The sequence below is a fragment of the Dromiciops gliroides genome, chromosome 1 (genome assembly GCF_019393635.1).
Source record: "Dromiciops gliroides isolate mDroGli1 chromosome 1, mDroGli1.pri, whole genome shotgun sequence".
NCBI lineage: Eukaryota > Metazoa > Chordata > Mammalia > Microbiotheria > Microbiotheriidae > Dromiciops > Dromiciops gliroides.
The window spans coordinates 38472490-38499555 of NC_057861.1; the positions used below are offsets into that span (position 1 = coordinate 38472490).

Consider the following 27066-nt stretch of genomic DNA (forward strand, 5'->3'; position numbering starts at 1 on the left):
CTGGCTGCGCTGCACAGACAGACGTGGACTGGAGTTTGACTCGGCCTGGCTCTCGGTTAACAGCACGCGCTTGACTCGGTCTCTCTCCCCAAAAGTGGCCTTGGGTTTTTGATGAGTTTTATACAGAATATAGACTAAGCCTAGACTTAAGATGATTTGTATTGTATTTCTACTTTCCTATCCTTCTAATCAACATCACCTTGTGACTACCATACAATAAAAGGTCTATCTAGAAAACCAAAAGCTTCTTCCATTTACTAGTCTGGGAGATAAATTAAGGGAAAGGTTAAATAGGTGAGATTTATGATCTAATATCCAATTTTAAATCTCACACAGGGCTGGGGCTCTATCCACTGTGCCACCTAGTTACCCCACTCCAGCACTTCTTAAAGACCATCTGTGTCAAAGAGAAGCTACAATCTGCCCAGTAGGAGGGTTAAACCCACTGAATAAATTATAGCTCTTTGAAGTAAGTAATAATAACAGGCATCATTTATATAGTATTTTAAATTTTGCAAAGGGCTTTACAAATATCTCATTTGAATGTCACAGTGACCCTGGGTACTACTATTAGTATTATCTACCATTTTACAGATGGGAAACTGAGGCTGTGAGACGTTAAAAGTGACTTGTCCAGGGTCACACAACTACAAAGTGTCAGAGGCTAGATTTGAACTCAGGACTTCCTGACTACATGTTCAGTGCTCTTAACCAATACACCACCTAGATTCCTCTAAGAATTAGAGTAGCAGAGGTGACACTTTGCAACTATACTTTGAAAAAAGTCTGTTATTTCCTTCAAGTCCCAGATTAGCCGACACCTCCTCTGTGGAACCTACCATGTTCTCCCCGGATGAAAGTGATTTTTCCTTCCTCAAATTTCTCAGTGCTTTGTGTAGTCCTCTCCTTTCCACAAGCCCCTCTCTCTCCTTGGTATCAGTTATCTGTGTGTATTTGTCTTCTGCTTCCCCCTATTCCATCATTCAGCTTTCAGAAACTTGAAAGCAGGGCTCATGACAAATCTATCTTTGTATTCTCAGCCCCTGGTATGGGTCCTTGCTCAGAGAAAGATGTGTCTAGTAGTATCCATCTATCCACCCATCCGTCCATCTATCTATCTATCTATCTATCTATCTATCTATCTATCTATCTATCTATCTATCTATCTATCTATCTATCTTTCTTCTATCATCTATCCATCTATGTTCGTGTTCCCCAGGATAAGGACCTCTGCACTAGATAATTCCTTCCAACTCTGACATTTTATAAATCCATTAGGGTTTCCTCCTTCGGTATAAGCCCCACTGAATTGTCCTGGTGAGCTTGATGATATAATGTGATTATTTCCTAATATAAAAGACAATTGGCTTGCATAGTGTAGAAACTTAAATTGAGGTCCTTCTTGTTAAACCTTAGCAGAGGGGCAGCTAGGTGGCACAGTGGATAGAGCACCAGCCCTCTATTCAGGAGGACCTGAGTTCAAATCTGACCTCAGACACTTAACACTTACTAGCTGTGTGACCCTGGGCAAGTCACTTAACCCCAATTGCCTCACCAAAAATTAAAACAAAAATAAACGAAATATTAGCAAAGGTTAAGAACAACAACATGGATTTATCACATTTTCAAAATAAGTTATGGTATACAAGACACTTTTATTTCAAGCCCCACTGTGAGTAGTTGGTATAAATATTCACAGAATTATAGAATTTCACAGCTAAATGAACCTCAGAGGTGTTAAGCCTAAACCACATTGACTGGGCATCATGTCTTCTTCACTCCAATATATTCAACAAGTGGCCAACAAGTCCCCACTTGAAGACCTTCAACTAGGGGAAATTCACTAACCCTTGTGATAGCCCAATTCACTTTTGGAATACTCTAATGAGAAAGCTGAAATGGATGTGTCATGACACTCACTCATTGCTTCTAGTTCTATAAAATATGGAAAACTTATAAAGGGGGAATTATAACAGATACTTAAGGAATTGAAATCACTTGTCCACAGTACTCTAACAGACTAATCACAGTAGCATTTGAGTTAAAAATTTGTATTATGCTTTCTCTGACCTAGAACTCTTGGAATTCAACTCCCAAATTCTTTGTCCCTGGGCAGCTAGGTGTCGGAGTGGATAAAGCATCAGCCCTGGTTCAGGAGGACCTGAGTTCAAATCCGGCTTCAGACACTTGACACTTACTAGCTGTGTGATCCTGAGCAAGTCATTTAAGCCTCACAGCCCCAAACAACCAAAAAAACAAAAACAAAAAAGAAGCAACCAAATTCTTTGTGCCAGAAAGACATGGAAAGAAGGACTGTTTTTTGACAAAGAAAATCAGCAGCTACATCTAGAAGCATACAAGTCATTAGTGATTCTCTCTCTAAATGGAAGAAGGTGTTAAGGGCTAAAATTCCAGCTAGTCTGTCTAAAATATCTAATGAGTGGTCGCCAATAAATTATAAGCTTTAGCAAGAGTTAGGTTTTTAAGTATTTATTAAGGAGAATAAGAATTTGGTAAAGAGAGAGAGAAAGGCCTAGATTCCTATCTATTAAAGGGAGAGCACATTTCTAGCTCCCTTCTGCGCCAGCGTCCTCAGGAAAAAGCCCCAGAGTCAGCGCCAGTCTCTTCCTTCCTCCTCCCACTAGTCCGCGTCACTTCCTCCCGCCAAAGAAGAGACTCCTGGTCTTGCCCTCAAAGACCTTCACTTCATGGGCAGAACTCTTCTACAGTAAGTATCCAGCAGGTGGCGTCATTCCAATCGTTACAAAGGGAAATCCAGACGATCTATGGCCCTGGCTAAATGAGCTCAGTAGATGAGTGTTAATCAGTATTTCTCCTGGGGTGTTTTTTACCCCAAAACCCACAGAACTTGCATGCAGGAACCACTGTTAATGAATCAAGATTACCTAGACATATGAATCAGTGAAACTTACAACAACCTATCATTGGCTATGGAAAAAAAAGGACCAGTGAATTTCATTGCATCTTAGCTTAGAGGAGAAAAAAAATCTCCCAGAATATTAAAGATGGGGGAAAAAAAAACCACAACTACTGCTTGGAGCTCAACTACATATTTTGTTTGTTTGTTTGTTTGTTTGTTTGTTGAGGCAATTGGGGTAAAGTGACTTGCCTAGGGTCACACAGCTAGTAAGTGTTAAGCGTCTGAGGCCGTATTCGAATTCAGGTACTCCTGACTCCAGGGCTGGTGCTCTATCCACTGCGCCACCTAGCTGAGGGCTGTCCATAGACTTTTATCAGTCATGGCCACAAGTTAGGGTTAGCACCAGCTCAGAATGTTGGTCCCACATTACTTGAAGAAAGGTATGATTTTCCATGAAGAAATAGCCCTAGAGTAAGATGGAGTTGAGCTCGGGGCAGCTAGGTGGCACAGTAGATAGAGCACCGGCCCTGAAGTCAGTAGGACCTGAGTTCAAATCTGGCCTCAGACACTTAACACTTACTAGCTGTGTGACCCTGGGCAAGTCACTTAACCCCAATTACCTCACATAAATAAACAAACAAATAAATAAATAAACAAACAGACAAATAAATAATTAAATAAATAAAAAGAGTTTTTTAAAAAATCTATGGACAACTTCTTTCTAAACATTCTGGGTCAAGGGCAAAGATGTTTGTTTATTTAAAGGCCACACTGTGTGCTGATGTGTTTCAAATGAAATAGCATGTGTAAAGTACTTTATCATGTCTATAAACCTTAATGTGTTATAAATAGTAATTACTGTTGTGATAATGAATGTAAGGGGCAGCTAGGTGGCACAGTGGATAGAGCATTGGCCCTGGATTCAGAAGAGCTTGAGTTCAAATCTGGCCTCAGACACTTCACACTTACTAGCTGTGTGACCCTGGGCAAGTCACTTAGCCCTCATTGCCCTGCAAAAAAAAATTAAAAAAAAAGGAAGAACCAGATAATGAATGTACCCATGAATTCACTATCATAGGGAACTCCCTAACAAGGAAACTATCAGTGCAGATCAGTATCTATTCTGTAACTTGTAGCCTTAGAGAGCAGCCTGTAATCCTGAGAAGTTCTCAAGATGACAAGTCATTTCTTTTTCTTTTTTTTTTTTTGGTGGGGCAATGAGGGTAAAATGACTTGCCCAGTGTCACACAGCTAGTAAGTGTCAAGTATCTGAGGCCATATTTGAACTCAGGTCCTCCTGACTCCAGGGCCAGTGCTCTATCCACTGTACCACCTAGCTGCCTGAAGTCATTTCAATACACATTTATTTACTTATTTGCTTACTATTTGCCAGGCACTACGCTAAGTACTGGGGATACAAAGAGAGGCAAGAACAGTCCTTGCCCTTAAAGAGCTCACTCACAGTCTAATGGGTATGTTAAGTGATTTGAACAAAGATAAATGAGACAGGATGTCTCAAAGGGAGGACTTAAATTCAGATTTTCCTGTTCTGAGGCCAGCTTTTTATCCATTCTTCTATAGTGATTCTCAGTTTTCTTCCTCTTTTTCCTCCTCCTCCTTCTTTCTCCTCTTCCTTCTCCATTTCTTCCTCCTCGTTCCTCCTCCCCTATATCTTCCTTCTATTCTTCCCCTTTCTCCTCCTTCTTATTAAAAATTTGTGAGATTTTGTTGTTTGTCCTTCATTTTATTGGGGGGGGGAAGCAGGGCAAGTTAAGTGACTTGCCCAGGGTCACACAACTAGTAAATGTCAACTGTCTGAGGTCAAATTTGAACTCAGGTCCTCCTGAATCCAGGGCCAGTGCTTTATCCACTGTGCCATCTAGCTGCCTTGTTTGTCCTTCATTTTTGAAGAGGACCATGACATTGAGGTGATGTCATGACTTGCAGTAAATTGGATTTAAGTGAGGGAGGGCTGTGTAAAGTAATCAACCTCACTCTCTCCTCCATAGCCATCTGGGTCCAGTGGCAAGATATATCAAGATGACTGGAGATTGCCCGGATATTTAAGGCAATTGGTGTTAAGTGACTTTGTTGGGATCACACAAGCTAGTTCTGAGTTCATATTTGAACTCTGGTCCTCTGAATTTCAAGGTCAGTGGTCTATCCAGTGCACCATGTGTCTCTGTGAGATTTTGTATGTAGATATGAAAAGAAAAGCCAGTTATATTTAAAGAGAGAGTTTTAGGGCAGCTAGGTGGCACAGTGGATAGAGCACCAGCCCTGGAGTCAGGAGTACCTGAGTTCAAATCTGGCCTCAGACACTTAACACTTACTATTTGTATGACCCTGGGCAAGTCACTTAACCCAAATTGCCTCACTAAAAATTAAATAAATAAAGAGATAGTTTTGTATAATGGGTAGATAACTGACCTTGGAACCAGAAAGACCTGAGGTTTGAGTCCTAACTCTGACACATACTAAGAAGTATGACCCTGGGAAAGTCATTTAACCTCTTGATGCCCCAGACAATTCTTTCAGGCTATGAATGGTATTGTTATCAATGTACCACAGGTACATTGATATCAGACCACTCCTCCGTCTCTTTTGATGGGAAACTTCCCCATATGATACCCTCTAACCATAATATTTTCACAGGGTTCTCTCCTGAGTCCTCTCCTCTTCTTCCTCTATACTACTTCACTTGATTTCACTAACTCTCATGGATTTAATTATTATCTCTATGCTGATGGTTCTCAAATCTCAAATCTCCCTATCCTGTCCTAACATCTCTGCTAGCCTCCAATCTCAGATCATCTTTCAGATATCTTGAACTGGTTGTGCACTAGATATCTTAAACTCAACATTTCTAAAACTAAACTAATTATCTTTTCCTCTAAACCTTTTCCCCATCCTAAATTCCCCATTACTGTCTAGGGTATAACCATCCTGCCACTTGTCCAGGCTCTCAAGCTTGGTTGGAATCATCCTTGATTTCTCATTCTTTCACTCACCATATCTAACTTGTTACCAAGGCCTGTTCCTTTGCAACATCTCTCAGATTTACGTCCCTTCTCTACTCTGATACTACTACCACCCTTGTGCAGGCCTTAATTACTTGATGCTCAGACCATTTCAATAGCCTGTTGGTAGATTTCTTTCCATTCCAGGTCATCCTCCATTCAGCCACTGAAGTCATTTTCCTAAAACACAATTCCATCCATGTCACACACCCCCAAACATACTCAATAAACTCCAGTGTTTTCCTATCCTCTCCAGAATCAAGTATAAAATCATCTATTTGGCATTCAGTCTTTCATAACTTAGCCATGTACCACCTTTCCAGTAGTCTTATATCTTTTGTTGTTGAGTTGTTTCAGATGTGTCTGACTGTGACTTGCTTTTGGAGTTTTCTTGGCAAAGATACTGGAGTGGTTTCCATTTCCTTTTTCAGCTCATTTTACAGATGGGGAACTGAGACAAACAAGGTAAGTGACTTGGCCAAGTTCATAAAGCTAGGAAGTTTCTGAGGCTCGATTTGAACCCATGAAGATGAGTCTTCCTGATTCCAAGCCCAGTGCTCTATCCATTGAGCAACCTAACAGCCCCTTCTTGCATCTTACTCTCTAACATGTACTATTTGATCCTGTGACATGGGTCTCCTTACTCTTCCATGAATAATATATCTCTCAGCTCCTGAAATTTTCATTGGCTGTCCTCCATGTCTGGAAAACTCTCCTTCTTCATCTCTTTTTACTGGATTCCCTGGCTTCCTTTAAGTCCCAAATAAACCTCATTTATAGGAAGATTTTAGTTCCTCCCCTCTGCTAATAATTTCCTATTTATTCTGTATATATAGCTCGTCTGTGCATGTTTGTTGGCTTATTATCTCATCCATTAGATTGTGAGCTCCTTGAGGTCAGGGACTAACTTTTGCCTTTCTGTATCCTTAATACTTAGCATAGTGCCTGGCACAAATAGGTACTTAATAAAAATGCTTATTGACTGACTGACTGACGGACAGTAGAAAGAGTTGCCTCACAAAGAGCTCCTTATACCAATGAAAGCATAGGGTAGTCGAAATAATAACTGATCTTCACAGAGTTTAGGACAATGCTTTCTATATGTCATTTCATTTGTTCGTCAAAACAATCTTGTAAGGTAGGTGCTGTTATTATCTCTATTTTATAGTTAAGGAAATTGAGGCAAGCAAAAGTTAACTTATTCTCCAAGATCATATAGAATTGTCTGAGGCTGGATTTGAACTTAGGTTTTCCTTTTTTCCAAGCCCACAGTTGCATCTATTGTGCTACCAGTTGGATCAGGTAGAATATAAGGAAGAACTTCTATAAAGGAACAACATCACAAAAATGAAAGGGTAGATAGGGGGTTCCTGCTAAATTAAGACCATCAAGGAGAATGATCACTTCTTACTGGGGCTGTTTTATAGGGGAGCAGTAGCAAAATTAATGGAGCCTTGGGGAGTCAGGAAGACCTAATCTTAAATCCTCCCTCAGATACTTAGCAGCTTTATGTTCCTGGACTGTTTAATTTCTTTCTGTCTCAATGTTTTCATCAATAAAATGGGAGTAGTTAAAGAACCTACCTTGCAGGCATGTTTTGTGGATCAAATGAGATAATGTATTTCAAGGACTAAATGAAGGCTAGCTATTAATAGTATTAATATTAAATTAAATATTAATAATAATATCATAATTAGTAATATTAATTACCATAGAAGTAATGGGATATATGATATAATAAAATATAAAACATAATAATTCTATTAGGATAATTAATAATATTATTATAGATGGTTGGACTAGATCATATCTCAGACCACCTTTTAGCTCTGTAATTCTTTATTTCCCAAGGGGTGTAGTGAGTTTCTATGGTGAGGCAAAAATTTTGAAATTAGAATGCAGGTAATTGTTATGCAAATGATATTGCTAGTTCATTTTCTAATACCCCTGTTGGATTTACTTCCCTCTATTTCAAGTCATGTGAGTATGCATTAATTGGGTATCTATTACATGTCTTTTTCTGAGTTAGGCATTCACAGAGGTAGGACAGGATATGATCCAATATTCTTTGTCCTCCAGAATCCCAGGATCTCAGAGTTGAAGGGCATCTCCAAAGCCATCTATTCTAAGGTCAAAATATACTTGAATAAGAAGCCCCTCTATAATATTCCACACAAGTGGCTATCTAGTTTCTTCTTGAATACATATAGCAAGGGGAACTCACAACATACAAAGGCAGCCCATTCTAATTGGACATAGCTCTAAGTATTGGAAATTTTTTTTCCCTTGGCATCAAAGACTAAATCATCTGTGTCTTTCTAATTTGTCCCTATTGTTCCCAGTTTTCCCCTTTGGGTTGTAAGGGGCTAAAATTCTAGCTATGATGTCTAAAATCTAATGATTGGTCTCCCCAAATTAGAAGCTTTAGCAAGAGTTTAGACTTTTAAATATTTATTAAAGTGTAATAAGAAGTTGGTGAGGAGAGAGAGAGGTAAAAATCTAACTATCTCTAAGAGAACCCAGCATCTGACCTGCCATACCGAGGGCAGGAACCCAAGAGCGTACTCCTCCTAGGCTTCTTTCTTGAAGCCACCTGCGAAACAGGAAACAGGGCCGTCCACACACACAGCTCCAAGCTAATTGGCTGGTAACACTGATTGACACAACTAACAGGTGGTTTTATAGATGTAGGTTCTGGACCCCAGCAACTTCCGGATACTAAAGTCACATTGTTTCTTTTCATATGCTTTCTCCTCATGACGGAGCTTCCTTGCAAACTCTTTCCCAGCAGGAGGCATCATTCTAACTCTCACAGGGTCAAGCAGAATAATTCTCATCCCTCTTCCATATAAGAAACCTTGAAGACTGTGATCATATCTCTCAATCATATCTCTTAAAAGCCTTGAAGAGTATCATCATGATATCCCAAACATTCACAGTTCCTTTAACTAATCTTAACAGGGCATGACCAACCTGGATATCCTCTTAAGGTCACTCTCTAGCTTATCCTTCTCTGTCTTAAAATGGGGTTTGTTGTTTCTTTGTTGTTGACTCATTAAGTTGTATCTGACTCTTCATGACCCCATTTTGGGGTTTTCTTGGCAAAGAGACTGGAGTGGTTTGACATTTGCTTATTTTACAAGAGGAATTGAGGCAAACAGGGCTCACAACTTGCCTGGTAAGTGTCTGAAGCTGGATTGGAACTCATGAAGATCAGTCTTCCCAATTCAAAGCCCAATGCTCTATTCACTGTGCGACCTACCTGTCCCCAATGTGTGTTACCCAGAATTGAACACAGAAGTGCTGCTATCTCATCAGGGCTTCCAATTTCATTGAAGAAAAGAATTTATAACCATGAAACAATTAGAAAATAATAAAAAAAACAGACTTTTATCAGGGAATGATAGCTACTATTGACATAGGACTTTGAGGTTTTATAAAGCACTTGTCATAAATTGTCTCATTTGCACCTTGGAGCTGTTCTGTGAAGTAGACTCTGCACATATCATTATCCTCATTTCACTGATAAGGAACTGAAGTTCAAAAAGACTTGTAGGCTTATAGATATAGAGTTCAATGGAATCTTTGTGGGTCATCTGGTTTAACTCCTTAATTTTATATTCTAGATGAGGAACAGATGTTATTTTGCCCAAGGTCACACAGGTACTAAGTAGCAAAGGGGAAATTAAATGTAATTCATAGGTGTTAACTAGGCACCTTGGTGTTGTAGTGGATAGAGCATGAGATTTGGAGTCAGCAAGACCGAAGTTAAAATCCTACCTCAGATACTCCTAGCTGTGTGACCTGGGCAAGTCATTTAACCTATATTTGCCTCAGTTTCCTCAACTATAAAATGAGGATAATTGCACTTACTTCACATGGTTGCAGTGAGAATCAAATGAGATAATATTTATAAAGTATTTTGCACAGTGCCCAGCACATAGTAGGCCCTAATTTTATTGTTTTATATTAAAGTATTTATTTTAAAATTTTGTTTATTTTATTCTGAACTTAAGAAATAAAACAAGCATTTCTATAATATAGTAGACTAGGGGAGAAAAGATGATTGTACATGAAACTGCAAATCTATTTAAATGCTTATTCCCTTTCTTCTAATTCCAAATCCAGTATTTTTTCCCTACATTGGCTGGCTTGCCTAGAATTACAAAAGCAGAAAGTATCAGAAGTAGAATTTGAACTAGTGTTTCTCCCACCTCCAAATTCACCATTTCCCCCCACCCCCACCCCAGAATAGCAAACTGCCAGTCCAGATAGAGCGAACTATGACTTGCTAAACCCTAGTTTTGGAAGGCATATGCATGCTTCCAGTCTGTGGTATACAGTAAGTAATTCATATATGCTCACTGAATTGCAGTGGAATAGGGATTAAATTTGTTCTGCTTGGTCTCTTTAGGGCAGAACTAGGAATAATTAGTGGGAGTTGCAGAGGCAGATTCCCATGTAAAGTCAGGAAAAAATCTTAGTAGTAATTAGAATTATGTAAAAGTGGAATTGAGCTGCCTCTCAGGGAGTAGTAGGTCTGCCCTTAACAGGGGGTTTTGAGCAATGGCTAGATAATGGTTTGTTGGGGGAAAGAAGGGGGTGTGGTTGTAGGAAGGATTCTTATCCAGGCATTGATTGGACAGAGGGCCTCTGAGGTCTCTTCTCACTCCCAGATTCTGAGATTCTGTGGATGAGAGGAACAGCTGGAGGCAAAGTACAGAGTAGGGATATGAACTCCCCCTCCCTCCATCCAGAGCAGAGAGAGACTGCCAGGGAACAGTGCTAAAACTCATCAGAACAAAGGTGCTGAAGAAGAGCAAATTCAAATAATTACCTATTCAAGATAAATGGCCTTGTCTTCCCCCATAATGGAAACAGTAATAGCCCGAAAGGAGAAACAGTCTAGTCTCAGGTAGAGGGAAGGATGAACCAGGGGAAAATGTGGTGGCTTTAAAAGCGTTGTAGTTAACAGCAGCCAGCCCTCATCCCTTTGCTGCTGTTCCAAAGCATACAATCATACCCTTACCTCCTGTAATGAATGGCATAATAACTAACTTGCTGTCACTAGGCAACTGTCCATGGTCCTTTTTTTATTGGAAGATTGATTTTGGGTTTTCTTTCAGCACTTCATAAGAACTCATGCCAATATTTTCTAATAGATGATCTGGGAGAAGATAGCAGCCAGTCACCAGATAGGTCAACTCATGATTCACTTCTGACAATAAGGTAATTTTGTGATAGGAAACAGCACGGGATAGTGTATGTAGGTAAAAATCCAGCATGACCTATCATCTTCTTTGGGGAAATTCACATGGCTTGTGTGTTTTTCTGTTGTTTTCTTCTCTCTGCATGGGGCTCTGGTGAGACATGGAGAGAGAGAGAGAGAGAGAGAGAGAGAGAGAGAAAGGAAAAGCTATGTGGGGTATCTGTGAGTTTGCTAATCATTCAGTCATTCCATTAGGAAACAGAAGCTGTGATGTACTGAATAGAGAGCTGCCTTTGGGGTCAGAAAGCCCTGGGTTCAAGTATCACTTCTGACACCTGGTGGCTGTGTGATCCTAGGTAACTCTCTCAACCTCTCAGTGTCTTTGGAATATTCTCCAACACTAGCTAGGTACAGAAAAGGTATTGACCTGTATGGGTAGAAGCTTCCTTAAGGGGAGCTCTCTACAACATGGAAGTTAGAGACCTATCTAGAAAAATAATCTGCAAGGGGCTGGTAAGTAATGCAGACTTAATATGGAAAAGAAGTTGGAGAAAGTGAATGAAAGGTTTATAGGTGGGCTCTGTGCTAGTCCTATTTTGGATCACAAGGAATATATAGACAGCAAGCCCCACCTCTAATCTATTTAAAGAGTTTGTTGACAGCAAAGAAATCACTGCTGTCAAAATCATGCTTACATACAATCATTCAATAAACAGCTATTAAACACCTACTGTGTTCCAGGCCCTATGCTAGATGTTGGGATACAAAGTCAGAAAAGCAATAATCTCTAATCTCAAGGACTTCATATTTTATTTTGGGTGGGGTGGGGCAATGAGGGTTAAGTGACTTGCCCAGGGTCACACAGCTAGTAAGTATCAAGTGTCTAAGGGTGGATTTGGACTCAGGTCCTCCTGAGTCCAGGGCCGGTGCTTTATCCACTGTGCCATCTAGCTGCCCCAACTTCATATTCTATTATCAAAGGATCATAAAACCATAGATTCATTCCCTTTCCTTTGCTAGTCATAAGTATCTAATGTTATTGCTTCATTAAGGAAATAATTGTTTCTTAATGAATCACGGGAGCAATGTGATAAAATAATGGGATTTGGCAGATGCCCAGGCTTCCCATCTGAGGATTGATTTAGTATTGTTTGAATTGGGTGAGACTGAGAAACTAAGTACCTACTTAAGGGTGATTGGATGGAGACCACACCTGGCTGTCCCTGGGTGATGTTGTTCTCAGAGGTGGTGTACTACTAACATCAGCAAGAGACCACTCCCACCCAATAAGCTGGAAGGACCTCCCCTTTTGGGGAGGGAGAAAGGAACTAGGAAGCAGAAGTTAGTGTACTGCCTCAGCCTCTTTTTCATGGAGGAAGTATCATGATAGCAGAGAGATAGAAAACAGGAGGGTCCCCCTTGTCATTCAGGACATCAGCTTGGTAGCAGAACTTCATGTGGGCTATTAGGAAAGGAAAGGTTTCTGTCTCTCTGGCTATACCAAATAGATCCAAACTAGGTTTTTCCATGCTATAAGGAATCTGTTCTTAATCTCTCTCTCTCTCTTCACTAACTTATGATATATTTTAATAAATCATTAAAAGCCTAAATTCTGGGGCAGCTAGATGGTGCAGTGGATAGAGCACCAGCCCTGGAGTCAGGAGTACCTGAGTTCAAATCCAGCCTCAGACACTTAACACTTACTAGTTGTGTGACCCTGGGCAAGTCACTTAACCCCAATTGCCTCACTAAAAAAAAAAAAAGCCTAAATTTTTTCTGTATTTATCAGTGATTTTAGCCAGCTTCCCCCCAAAACAACTGGGGGGGGGTGCAGATTAGAACCCACATTTAGATTGTAAACAAAACAGTTTGGCGACCATGAATGGACCTTAGAGGTTATTGAATCCAACCCCTCTTTTGATAAATGAAGAAACTGAGAAATGAAAAACTGATTTGTCCAGAGTCAAATCATCATAGGCAGAATTTGTACCCCAGTCTTTCTGACTCATGAGGCAATTAGATGGCTTGCTGGCCCTGGAGTCAGGAAAACCTGAGTTCAAATACTACCTCAAATTCTTTACTAGCCGTGTGACTCTGGGTAAGTTACCTAAACTCTATTTGCCTTAATCCATTGGATAAAGAAATGGCAAACAATTCTAGTATCTTTGCCAAGAAAACCCCATGGCCAGTATTGGTATGCTATGGTCCATATGGTTACAAAAAATCAGACATGACTGAATGAGTAGACAATAACATCAACTTTCTAACTTGAGGTCCAGGTCTCTATACCAAAGGCATCAAACATGTGGCCCACAATAGATTAAAATATAATTGGGAAATCTTTAACAAAATAAATAAGATACATCAAAACATAGATAATATTACATTTTAAAACTAAGTCAACATGCAGTCCATAGGGATCTTTACATATGGATTAGTGGCCCTCATTTATATTTAATTTTGACACTACTACAATACATATAAATTATACATATATATATATAACATACATACGTATACATTCATACATATATAATACATATGGCTGCAAAGGCAGCTACAACCCAGAAATTCAAGCCTATCAGAACTACAGACTGACCAATGTGACCTGAGGTTGGTTGGATCTATGTGGCCTTATCGGAGTTGGAGCCTTTTACAAACACAGCAGTCTTGGGTAATCTGACCCCAGAAATCTTGGAATGAACTCATCATGAGTAGAAAAGGTATCACTAATAAGTTGGTTGAAGTGTGTGTGTGTGTGTGTGTGTGTGTGTGTGTGTAGGTATACTTATAGACTTATCAGTCCTTCTAGGGGAGGGGACAAGCATTTATAAAGTACCTACGATGTGTCAGTTACTCCACTAAGTGTTTATAAATATTAATTACCTCGTTTGATTTCTAGATGATAGGTTCTTAGACTTTTTTGTGTCATAGACCCCTTTGCCCATCTAAAGATGCCCACAGACCTCTTCTCAAAGTATTTTTAAATGTACAAAAGAAAATAATTATATATGTATGTATATATGTACATATATGCATATGCATGTATGTATATGTATATATATATGTATGTATGTGTGTATATATATTTATATGTAAAAGCTTATGGATCTCTGATTAAGAGTCCCTGTTCTAGATATTCCTGTCTACCTGTGTCTCCTTCTCCCCATAGGAGAAAGAGCTCAGTCTGGTTCAACTATCTATCTTATAATCTAACCAACCACTGAGAGAAAAATTCCTTTCAGGAACAGAAAATGTACTCCCAACTCCACACACAGTTTCCCTGGAGAAAATATAAGCAGTCTATCTTCCGTCCTTTCCTTTGATGACTCAAACATGTTTTTTATTTTATAAATCACCAGCAATTCTTAAGCCCAGATTGGAAGCTTGGGAAACATGGTCATAGTAGCAAAGCAATAGTCTCTTTTTTTTAGAGGAGAGTGGTAATATTTAAGGCCTTGATTCAGGGAGGCTGGAATATCTCCCCAACAAACACTGGTTAATCAGCCCCACCCTCAAAGAACTTAGATTCTGTCTTGGGGACACAACAGACACACAGGGAAATCAATACCAAGAACCCTATGTCTCTGAGATTCCAGCTCCCTCTGCAGATAAGCCCTTACCATGGCTAGTGGGATGACTCCAATCAAATCCTTCTGGCTCACATAGATTTTGGACACCCCTAGGTCCGAGGTAGTCTCTCCAGGGTATTCAACCTGCCATGTGACTAGCTGCGTGGCTGGTAGGTCACTCAGCTCTTCAATTTCTATATCGATCTGCATGACTTCATTGGATTGACCATCAGCACTGGAGGGAAAGATAAAAGGAGAGTCATAGTGAATCATCAGGGGCTTATCTGGGGTTCACACAAGTGACATCAATGATGTCTCTGTGTGTTTGTGTTAAGATCACCTCTTGTGAAATACAAATAAAAGATTCAACCACAAAAACAACAAAGTATGGTTAGTCTCTTAATAAAAAGATCATGGCCCCAACTTTCTATATCTTCAGTTAGATTGTCTTCATGAGAGCTAGAATTCATAGTACAAATACAAAATTTTTACCCTGGCATTTAAAGATGCCCACTCATTTTAATAGCCTTATTTCATATTATTCCCCTTTATGTACTCAATTCTAGTTAATCTGTTCTGTTAACTCCTGGCTAACAAACAAACAAACAAACCAAGTGGATTTTCCCAAAGCATAAGATGCACAGAATCCCATTTCCTTACTTGGTGTCTTTGCACAGGTGTTCTCCCTTATCTGGAGCTCACTGCTTTCTTACCTTCACTTCTAAAGATCCCAGTTTCTTTTATAGTACAGCTTCAGTGCCACTCACTACCTTAAACATTTTCTCTCTCACTTTCAGTAACTAATTTGGCCTTGCAGGTCTCAGTTTCTGCATTTGTAAAATGAGAGGATTGGGTTAGATAGCCTTTGAGGTCCCTTCTGGAGCTATGATACCATGATCCTTGAACAATATTATTTATCCTCCCTGAGCCCCTGTTTTTTCATCTTGTTAAAAAAAAGTGGACCACACAAGATCAGAGATTCTTAATCTGGTATCCATCAATTAAAAAAAATCTTATAAATGTATTTCATTATGTTTAGTTTCCTTTGTTATTATGTGTGTTTATTTTATGTTTTCAACATTAGTCTGAGAAAGGGTCCATCAATTTCACCTCAGTGCCAAAAGGGTCCATGATATGAAAAAGGTTAAGAATCTCTATATCAGATAATGGCTCAAAGATTCCTTCTAGCTTGTGATCAAGGATACTATGATCCATTCACTTTCCCATGGGTGCTACTCCCAAGGGTTAATTCTTATATATTTTTTTCCATCACCACTGATGTATGCTGTTGTCTCTGATGAACCTAATGCTGTCTGTATACAATTGCTGGCTCTAGAAAGCCCCTTCTCAAGGCCTGCCCTTCCTTCCTTCCTTCCTTCCTTCCTTCCTTCCTTCCTTCCTTCCTTCCTTCCTTCCTTCCTTCCTTCCTTCCTTCCTTTCTTGAGGCAATTGGGGTTAAATGAATTGCCCAGGATCACATAGCTGGTAATTGTCAAGTGTCTGAGGTCACATTTGAACTCAGGTCCTCCTGAATCTGGGGCCAGTGCTCTATCCACTTAGACACCTAGCTGCCTGCCCCGCCCCCCCAAGGCCTTTTCAGTGTTTAGTTTCCTTCCTTTTGGTCTTGATTTTCCTTCCTCTAGGAGGAAATCCCACCCCCATCTCCATTCCCACCATACCACACCCCAGCTTCTGGGAGAGTGGAGGGGTGGGTGCCAGAGCCTCATATATCAAAGTCTACTCTCTGTTTTTAAAGATTTTTAAAAAAGAGTAAGCTTGAAATGTTTAGGAGTGGGTAAACTAGACCTGGGTCAAAGAATAATAATGGATTCGTAGAACATTATTTCTAGAAAACACTGGAGCTGAGATTTGCAACCTGGTCATGTGACTGACTCCCCCAGCCCTGGGCTTTTCCTCTACTATACCATGGCTGCCTCTCAGACCAAAGCCTGATGTTAGAAACAGATGTTCCAAAAAACCAGAACCTCCAACAAGTCTTGCTACTGCTAATTTTTGTCCCCACCACCCCAGGCTTCAGCAGGATTTTAGAAAATGTTCATTGCAGAGTCTAGAAGGCTATATAAAAGAAAGCTAGGAGAGTCAGCAATCCCAAGAAAGGGATAATAGCAACCTGAAGAGGAAACGAAGGTGAGGAGCTGAAAATTAACCAGCAGAAGTTGGGAAAGTGGTGGGGGAGTGGAGGGAGGTGGAGCGTGCCGGGTGGTGGAGGGCCTCTGTGGCTCTCAGGAAAACCTCGAATAGCTAATGCAACTCAAGCCTCTGAAACGAATCTATCAAGATTCTAATTCTGTATTTTGACAGCATGAAGGCTGGACCACAGCAGTTCCAGAATGCCAGGCAGGCAGACCTCATCCTATACAACAAAGATGCAAAAAAGCCTCTCCATATAACCAGCCCCAGCTGACCTCATGTAGATCTTGATGCTTTCATAGCTAGGGCCCTGGGACTAGCAGAGAGGCATTCAGAGATCTCTGGGGTTGATGAAGATTGTAAGATGGATGAGTCAGGGACTGTTTTTGTAAAAGAAGCCCATCCATGAGAACCCCCATGGACTGAGATTAGAAGGTGTGATGATGGGGAAAAAGAAAAAGCTACAATGAAGGACTGTCCTCTGTGGTGCTGGCTATCTTCAATGGACTTAGGAAGATAACGGTCAAGGCATCCCAACTTTTGGAGGAGGAAGAGCAAGGAGATTACAAACCAAGCAGGCCTCCTTCTTGGCCAGAGAAGAAAAGAAATTCAGTTCTCTGATAAGCAGCCCTGGTGCCAAGAGCTTGATTCTAAACAAATCCCCCACTGCTGAAGGTAGTTTTTTTTTTTTTAAATCGTCATTTAAGATAGAGTAAATCTGCCTTTTAAAAGTCACTGCCTGGAGATGTTATCTGAGGAGTGTTTGGGCCTCCAGTGACAAAGTGAGAGTGAAGCTTTGTTATCACATTAAGGAAGGAGAGGAACTTTGCCACAGGTTTCCCATACACAGGGAATGGTTCACTTGAAATTGTTTTTATTGCATCTGGGTCAAATCTACACTGTGGGACTTCAATGGGTCTGCAACAGATGAAACCCAGAGCTTTAACTTAAGTCAAGCAGCTCAGACTTTGTCTCAGGATGCCAACATTCTTTGGAGTGGGGCAGTATTTCTCCCCAGTAATTCTCCTCTACCAAGACAGAACCATAACTTTCTGCAAATTAGAGTCTCAGAAACTTGACTCAGAGGGGTTAAGTAGTCACTTAAATTTACAAATAATTGTTAAGATTGCAACACATAATTGCTTCCTTGGACCCTCAGAACAAACCTGTGAAGTGGATGCTGTTATTATCCCCATGTTACAGATGAAGAAACTGAGGCTGAGGTATGTTAAGTGACTTGTCCAAGGTCACACAGCTAGCTATGTGTCATGGGTGGAACTTGAAGTCAGGGCTTCCTAACCTTATGGATGGTTCTTTCCCCACTATCTCACACTCCCTCTCCCCAAATCATGAGTTGGCTTCATCTTCCCCCCTGCAGCATCACTGCCCTCCAATTAGTGACCTATTCTGCCAAGTGTAGAGCTTTCATGCATCCCAGAAGGAATGCTTTCAGGTATTTCCCCTTATGGAAAAGCGCTATTTTTATGCTCTATTTTGTGAGGGACTGTCTGAGAACCTTTTGTCTTTGAAGGTGACTGAACCTGGTCTCCGAACTTGAAATGCAAACATTCACTTCCATGCTGACTGGAGCAGGGAGGCATTTCTGGACAAGCTCAGCTGTGAATTTTAGCATTTTAGAAAGGTGCCCTGATGTCTGGTGAGGTTGCAAAGCACTCTGCTGCTCCTAGGAGTTAATTCACTTTTTAAAAAATTTCTGTCTGAACTGATGCATGCTGGGGTCTCTGATGAACCTCATTCTGTCTGTATGTGGTTTAGACTGTAGAAAGTCTCCTCAGGTCCTTTTCAGTGTTTAGTTTCACCTTTGTCTAGATTCTCCTTTCTCTAGGAGGAAATTCCCCTCCATCCCCATCTCATGACACAAGCCAGCCTTGGGTAAAACACAGAAGTGGATGCTGGAGTACTACTACTAAAATTTACAAAAAAACAAACTAACACAAAATCTACGGGCCATGTCTAAAGGTTAAAAAAGGGGGTGGGTAAACTTGAAAGTTTTAGGAGTGTTGCAATCCAGACTTGTCATAGAATAATAATGGAACAATAAAATAGTAAAGCTACAAAGAAACTTGAAGATCATTTAGTTAGTCATTTAATGATGGGTAAAATGAGGCCCAGAGAGGGAATATGCTTTCTAGTAACCCTACTGTTTTTGCTAATAATATTCAGCATTTACAAAGCTTTTTAAGGTTTGTAAAAAGCTGTGTATGTTATCTCTTTTGATCCTCATATCAACCCTAGGAGGTAGGGGCTATTATTATTATTGTAATTTTACATATGGAAAAATTGTATCAGACTGAGATTAAGTGATTTGCCCAGGGTCACACAGCTAATAAGTGTTTGAGCTACTCAGATCTATCCAACTTCAAGTTCAACTCTCTGGCCACTTTCACCCCTTACCTAACCAAACTTTTACTAAGCCTAGTCTCTCTCCTGAACTCTAGTCCCTTCCATGTAACTAGCCATTTATTAGCCATTTTGAATTGGAAGTCTTGTAGATGTCTCAAACTTAATATGTCCCAAAGAGAATTTATTATTCCCACCTCCCACCAAATTCCAAATTTCCCTGTTACTATGGAGGTTACTACCCTATACCAAATCACCCAGATTTTCAACCTTTGTATCATCCACAATTCCTCTCTCACTCAGCCCACACATCTAATCAGTTGGCAAATGTTGTTTGTACCTCCATAATATCTATCCAATTTTCCCTAGTTCTGTTCACCCACACAACCACCACCCTAGGTCACCTCCCCATTACCTCTCACCTATGGGATTACAGTCCTCTCCTAATTGGCGTCCCTTTCTCAAGTCTCTCCCACATTCAACCTGTCCTCGACTCAACTGCCAAAGTTATTTTCCAAAGGACAGAAATCACTGTGTCACAGCCTTAGTCAAAAAACTCTAGCCGCTGCCTAGTACATGTTTAGGTAAGTGTAGTCTAAATGCTCTGTTGAGCATTTAAAGTACTTTGCAATCTGACCCCATCATAACTTTTTAGGCTTATTATATAGTCTAATAGTCAATAAACATTTTAAAGTGTATATTATATATCAGGCACCATGCGGAGTTTTGGGGAATACCAGTAAGAAAATAAAATAGTCCCTGCCCTAAAGCAGTTTACAATCTATTGGTGGAAGACAAGACGAAAAAGGAAGCTGAAAATCTAGGAGGGAGTGCCTGACTCCTGAGGCCTGGTGGAGAAGTCAGTCAAAGAAGTCCAAAAGTAAGACAGGCAGATGAAAAATTAGATAAAAGAATAATACTCTAGTGAACAGAATCTCCTTGAATTTATTTTGCATGTTCCTATATATGGACACATTGTCATCCTAATATGGATTGTAAGTACCTTGAGGGTAGGGGATTATTTGACTTCCATCTTTGTATCTCCAGTGCTTATCACATTTCTTGGCATGGCTTGATATTTAATAAATGTTGGTTGATTGACTGATGGATTGATACCATACCATGTGGATGGCAAGAAGTTGCTAGATTTTCTTCTGTCATCAATTCAATTCAATTTTATTCAAAGATATAGAGCTAGAAGTAACTTCAGAGGCCTTCCTGTTTAACCCTCTAGTAGTTTAGATGAAGAGACTGAGACATAGGTAGATTATGAGATTTTCCTAAGGCAACCCATGTAGTAGGGCAGCTGGGTGGTGCAGTAGATAGACCATCAGGTCTGGAGTCAGGAAAACCTGAGTTCAAATCAGGGCTCAGACACTTATTAGCTGTGTGACTATAGGCAAGTCACCCCTGTTTGCCTCAGTTTCCTCATCTGTAAAATGAATTGGAGAAGGAAATGGCAAACCACTCTAGTATCTTTGCCAAGGAAACCCCAAACAAGGTCATGAAAAGTCAGACATGACAAATGAATGAATAGCAACTACTCAAGTAGAAAGTATCAGAGGTGAAATTTGAACCCAGGTCCTTTGAATACATAGCCAGTATTCATTGGACTGTAGCACATTGCTATCCTTATGTATTAAGTTCAAAGTACTTTGCCAAGTATGGGGTGGGGGGGGGCGGGTAGAAGAATAAGAAGCAGTGAATGGGTGGCAGAAATTACTTTGTGTTAATGCAAAAGGGGTGGAAATGGGATGTAAAGTTTAGGGAACATTTCTAGTCAGACTGGAGCACAGAATACAAGAAGGGTAGTCAAATGACATAAGCCTGGAAAGGTAGGTTGGAGCCACACTCTGGGAAGCCTTAAATGTTGGGCTAAGGAGTTTGGTTTTATCCTTCAGGCAATAGGGAGCCACTGAGGGTTTTATAAGCAGGCAAGGTACCGTGCTGAGTTGGTGGACATATAAAGACAAAAGAAACCATCCTTACTTAGATTCAGAGATCTTACATTCTATCACCTCAGTTCAAAGGGAAAAGTGAAAGGAAAATGGTGAACTTTTGCAACAATTCAACAAACATTTCTATTTGGTCCTTTCTATATGTAAAGTACTATTAGGGCTTTGAATATAAAGTCTAAAACAAAACAGTTCTGCCCTCAAGGAGCTTATCCAGGTTCTATGAACCTCTATTTATAGCCCAAGGGCCAGTATGTGGAAGAGGTGAGAGGCAATGCTGCTTTCCTTTTGGTGGGATGGGAGGCTTAATGTCTGCTCTAATGCTGTATAGATGTGCCTCGGTTCTTTGTTTTTATTTTAACTTTTTTTTTTTTTTTGGCTTTGGCTCTTGACAATTGACTGTATCAGAGAGCTAGATGGGGGGAAGCATGAGGCAGTGAAAGGAATGACTCCTGAATGTGAGTAAGAGGTCCTGAGTGCAAATTCGGTTTCTCAAGCTCACAAATGGGGTGAAGTAGGGCAAATCCTTTAACTTTTCTGGCCCCTTGGTTTTTTAACTGTAAAATGACACAGACTAGATGAACTCTCTGGATCTTTCTATCTCTACATCTATAAAGCCATGACTCCTATATTACAGAAGCTGCTAGAAAATATCCCTCACAATGCCCATCAATTGGGGAACAAGTTGTGGTCTATGATTCTGATAAAATACTATTGTGCTATAAGAAATGATGAGCAGGATGCACTCAGGCAAACCTGGGAAGATTTACTTAAACTGATGCAAAGTGAAATGAGCAAAATCAGGAGAACACTGTACACAGCAACAGCAATAATATTGTATGATGCTCAACTGTAAATGACTTGGCTATTTTCAGCAATACAATGATCCAAGACAGTTTTGAAGGACTTATGATGAAAAATGCTACCTACCTCCAGGGAAAGAACTGATAAAGTCTGAATGCAGAATGAAGCATACTTTAAAAAAAACACTTTATTTTTCTTTTTTGTCTCTTTTTACAACATTGTTAATAAGGAAATATGTTTTGCATGACTACACATGTATAATTTATATCAAATTGCTCGCTATCTCAAAGGGGAGGGAGGGAGATAATTTGGAACTAAAAGTTTTAAAAAACAAATTCCTAAATTGTTTTAACATGTAATTAGAAAAAAATGAAATATATATATATATATATGTATGTATGTATACTGAGAAAGAAGAGAAAATATCCCTTAAATGAGGCATTAATGGGGAACTTGAGCATCATGGAGTGGGTGGATAAGATGTGGTTCCAAAAGGAATATTTCCCTAATAGCACTTACAAATGTGAAGGGTGAAGCAGTTCCTTAGAAGCAAACCGAAAAAGAGAAGGAAAAATACGATCCAGTAAACCAAGACTCTTAATGGCTCTGTCCTTGGTAAATACCCCAAGCCACATTCCAAACACTTAGAGCACTTTCTAAAAGGTCAGGCTGGTAACTGAAGTTTAACTTTGGGCATGGAAATTATTTAGTGAAAAAGGGCAGAAGAAGCAATTAGCAAATACCACCTGAGAGATTCTGGCTGCCAAGGAGCCAGCACGGAGCCTTATGGGTATAATGATAGCGATGATAATAAGCACTGGTAGTTATATAGCACTTTCAACTTTACAAAATGCTTTGGAAAGATTGTTATGGCCTCTGAGCTTCTACAGTAACCCTGGAAGTAGGTTCTACAGGTGTTAGTATCCTTGTATTGCAGATCAGGAAACTGAGGCTCGCTCAATGAGGTGAAATGACTTGCCCGAGGTCACACAGCGGTGAACAAATGAATAAGTGAATGAATGAATTTTAACCTATTTGTGTCTAATGCTAGCCATCTCTAGGGAGGAGGGGGGAAGGGAAGGGAAAAATAAATATGCATGATAATTTTGTTGTATATTTAAAAGGAATAGCAAGTTACACATAGTAGATTTGCAGTTTCATGTACAATCATCTTTTTTATTGTACTATGCTATGGAAATGCTTGTTTTATTCCATAAATTAAAATAAAATAAAATAAATTATTAAGTGTTTCTATGTGCCCAAAACTGGAGATACAAATAGAAAAGCAAGTAGTCCCTGCTCTCAAGGAGCTCTCATTACAATTAGGTGAGACAACTCAGATTAGAAACCTTGGTTGCATGATGGATGAGAAAGCCAAGTGGTCCTTAGGTTTTATTATCAGCACAGATGGGTGGATCAGCAGGGCACAGGGTGTTAGAGGCAGAATTTGAAGACAGGTTTTCCTAATTACAAATTTAGCACCTTATTCACTATCCCAACTTGCCTAAATGACATCACAGAATCAGAGTTGGAAGGGAAATCAGAGGCCATCTGGTTCAATGTATACTTTAAAAAGTGGTCTCCAATAACCCAAAGAGTAGATATCCAGAAATAAGATGTCCAATGAGGCAGAACTCACTATCTACTCCCTCTCTCTTCAAAGTGATTAATTTAAGAAAGCTCTAATTGTTGGGAAGTTTCTGGACTTGGAGCCTAATTTTCCCCTTTACAGCTTCTATCCATTGTTCCTAGTTCTGCCTTCCGAGGCCCAAAAGAACAAGCCTAGGATCTTTTCTGGATATAATTATTTTATGTTGTTTCTCTCATTAGATTGTGAGCTCCTTGAGGGCAGGGACTTCAAGGGCTTCTTGACCTTTCTTTATATTGCCAGTGCTTACTTAGCTTAGTGCCCAGCACATAACAGGCTCATATCAAATCCTTGTCCATTGATTGATTTATCTTGCACATAATACTCTGGCAAATCTGGCTTAAGAACTCTCAGCATCCCAGCTACAGGCTGACAAAAGAGCTCCTCCAAGTACCAGTTGACCCTGGTTTTCCTCCAGGCCCAAGTACAGCATCTAGTCCACATTCCCCATAGAAGCAAAAGGCCTTGGTGGCCATGGAATTTGAATTTACCGACATGTTCAACTTCACAGCCATAGCCAAACCCCTTGGGAAATGGGAGTTACCAGATGTGCCACAAAGGATGTCAGATATTCCCTGATTCCCTATGCCTCCCACCCTACCTGAATTTCCCAATGAGGATGCATCAAACAGGCATTATCACAGGAGACATATTTCTGGGGACCTTCCCTCCTTTTTTAACTTCTTCATTAGCATTTTCAGCATAGAAACACTTTTTTATGAGGAAGTAAAATTATCCATTCTCTTAATGGCTATGCCTAGATCCATCATCATACATGCATTTGTCCTTTCTTGTCCTTTAGTCTCTTATTTTTATATCCTGGATGGGGTCTAATATCAAGGGCCCTTCCTAGGTGGGTCTGAGACCTAGGGTTGTAGCTTGGCTTCATTTATATTCTATTCACCACTACTCCTAAAAATGTAGATAATATAGATATGCCAGGGGATATAAATATCATTGTACACTGGGAAGAGCTCTAGCTCTAGAGCCTGAGGACCAGGGTTCAAATCCTACCTCTGACACTACTTGTGTGACCTTAGCTAAATCACTGAAGCTTTTTAAGCTTCAGTTTCTTCATTTATAAAAGGAGTGTTGGAGTACATGTTGACGTCCCTTCCAGATTGAGATTTCAATTTTATAATCCACTATGACAAGCCAAGCAAAAAGTCTAAAGCAGCTTAAGGGTAAAATGAGAAGGTTGCTTTTGGAAAATATTGACAAAGTTGCCTGAAGGTTGTAGGATCATACATGTAGAACTGGAAGAGAAGTGTCCAACTGGCCCATCCTTATCAATTGATTTTTAAAATTTATTTACTTATTTATTTTATGTGTTATAATCTGTCCCTCCTACTGCCTTCCTCCATTCCCTAATTTGACAATGAAAAAAAAATCTCTTATCATAAATATAAAGAGTTAAGTACACAAATTCCTTATCCACAAATAACTGTCTTATTCATCATTGTAAATTCATCACCCATCTGGGAGGAGGTGAGTGGCATGTTTTTTCTTTACATATCTAAACATTCATGGTTTAGTATTGCATCCACCAGAGTCCTAAAGTCTTCCCAAGTTGTTTTTTTCTCTGTGATGTTATATAAATTGCTTTCCAAGGGCTGCTTACTTCACTTTACCTCATATCATAGAAGCCTTCCTAGTTTCTTCTGAAATTGTCCGTTTCATTATTTTTCTTATGGCACAATAATATTCCATAACATTAACATCTCATAATTTGTTTAGCCATTTCCCCATAGGATAGCAGCTTCTAAATTTCTATTTTTGGCTACTACAAATAGAGCTGCTATAAATATTTTGGTATATATAAGTCCTTTTCCTCTTTCTTTTATCTCTTTAAAATACAGACCGAGTAGTGAAATTGTTGGGTCAGAATATGAACAGTTTACTAATTTGGGGGCATATTTCCAATTGGCTTTCCAGAATGATTGGTCCAATGCAGTTCCACCAACAATGCATAAGTGTTTCTGTTTTCTTGCAGCCCTTCCATTTGTGATTATCCTCTTTTGTCATCTTTGCCATTCTGATACAACATACTAAATTTATAGACATGGAAAGTGAGGTTATTGACTCAAAATCTTTTGGATAAGTGGCTGAGCCCAAACCTGAGGAGAGGTTGAGAAAAATAAGGTTGGATAGGTTCTATGTCAGGGATCCTGTTTTGAATGCCTGTTCTGTTACTTATTACCTCTGTGATATCTGGCCATTTATTTAATCTCTCCTAGCCTCAGTTTTCTTATCTATAAACCAATAATGAATCTCAAGTTCTAAGTCTATAATCCCATGGTTCTCTGCCTTGAAATCAAGGGTTCTTTCCATTGCATAACATAATGAAAAGCCACAGTAATGGCTGATGTTTATGGAGGATTTTATCATTTGAATTGTTCTTTACACAAATTATCTTGTTTGAAGGAAGGAAGTAAACTAGCATTTATTAAGTGTTTGCTATGTGCTAGGCACTGTGCTAAGCACTGAGTATACAAATAAAAGGGTAGGGGGAAACAATCCCTTCCTTCAAAGAACCTATATTTTAATGGGGGAAAATAACACATATAAGGAAGTTGAAAACAAGATGGGGAGAAGGCAGCTAGGTGGTGCAGGGGATAAAGCATTGGCCTAGGATTTTACTAGCTGTGCGATCCTGGGCAAGTCACTTAACCCCTCATTGCCTTGCCAAAAATTAAAAAAAAAAAAGAGTGGCAGAGACAGATATTTAAGGGGCAGCTAGGTGGCACAGTGGATAAAGCACTGGCCTTAGATTCAGGAGGACCTAAGTTCAAATCCAGCCTCAGACACTTAACACTTACTAGCTGTGTGACCCTGGGCAAGTCACTTAACCTCAATTGCCTTACCAAAAAAAAAGAAAGAAAGAAAGAAAGAAAAAACGAAAAGGAAACAAGATGGGAGTGGGGGAGGAAATTATCTGGCTAGGAGTCATGGTTTTAAAGTCTAGAAAGTCAGTAACAGGACCAGGAAGAGAATGAAGACAGATGTCCTGGGCCCTTCCACAAAATAGAAGTTCCAGAAGGAAGAGTTTGGTGGGGGGGGGGCGTGGGTGGGCAGGCTGGGGCGGAGGAGGCTTTTTCATGGCAAGTATAGTCTAAGCACTGAGGGAAGTTTCAGGATAAGCCAGCTAGTCAGTGTAGTAGATAGAGTACTGGATCTGTAGTCAGTAAAATCTGAGTTCGAATTTGGCCTCGGACACTTAATAGCTATGTAACTCTGGGCAAGTCACTTAACCTTGTTTGCCTCAGTTTTCCATCTATAAAATGAATTGGAGAATTAAATGAAAAACTGTTTCATTATCTTTGCCAAGAAAACTCCGAATGTGTAAAGTGTAAAACACAACTGAACACAGAAAGGGTATGGTTTTGAAGTCCAGAAAGTCAAAGATAGGATTGGGAGGAGAATGAAGGCAGACTATCCTCAGTCCTTTTACAAAAAGAGGTTCCA

At 39.8% G+C, this 27066-nt stretch overlaps 1 protein-coding gene across 1 annotated transcript in view; it reads right to left on the reverse strand.

Moving 5' to 3' along the window:
- The window catches only part of TMEM132D (transmembrane protein 132D), a 960728-nt gene that overhangs the window by 296529 nt on the left and 637133 nt on the right, over positions 1 to 27066 (reverse strand). The window contains 1 exon segment of the mRNA XM_043979103.1: positions 14734 to 14917. Within this exon segment, the coding sequence (XP_043835038.1) occupies positions 14734 to 14917 (184 nt within the window).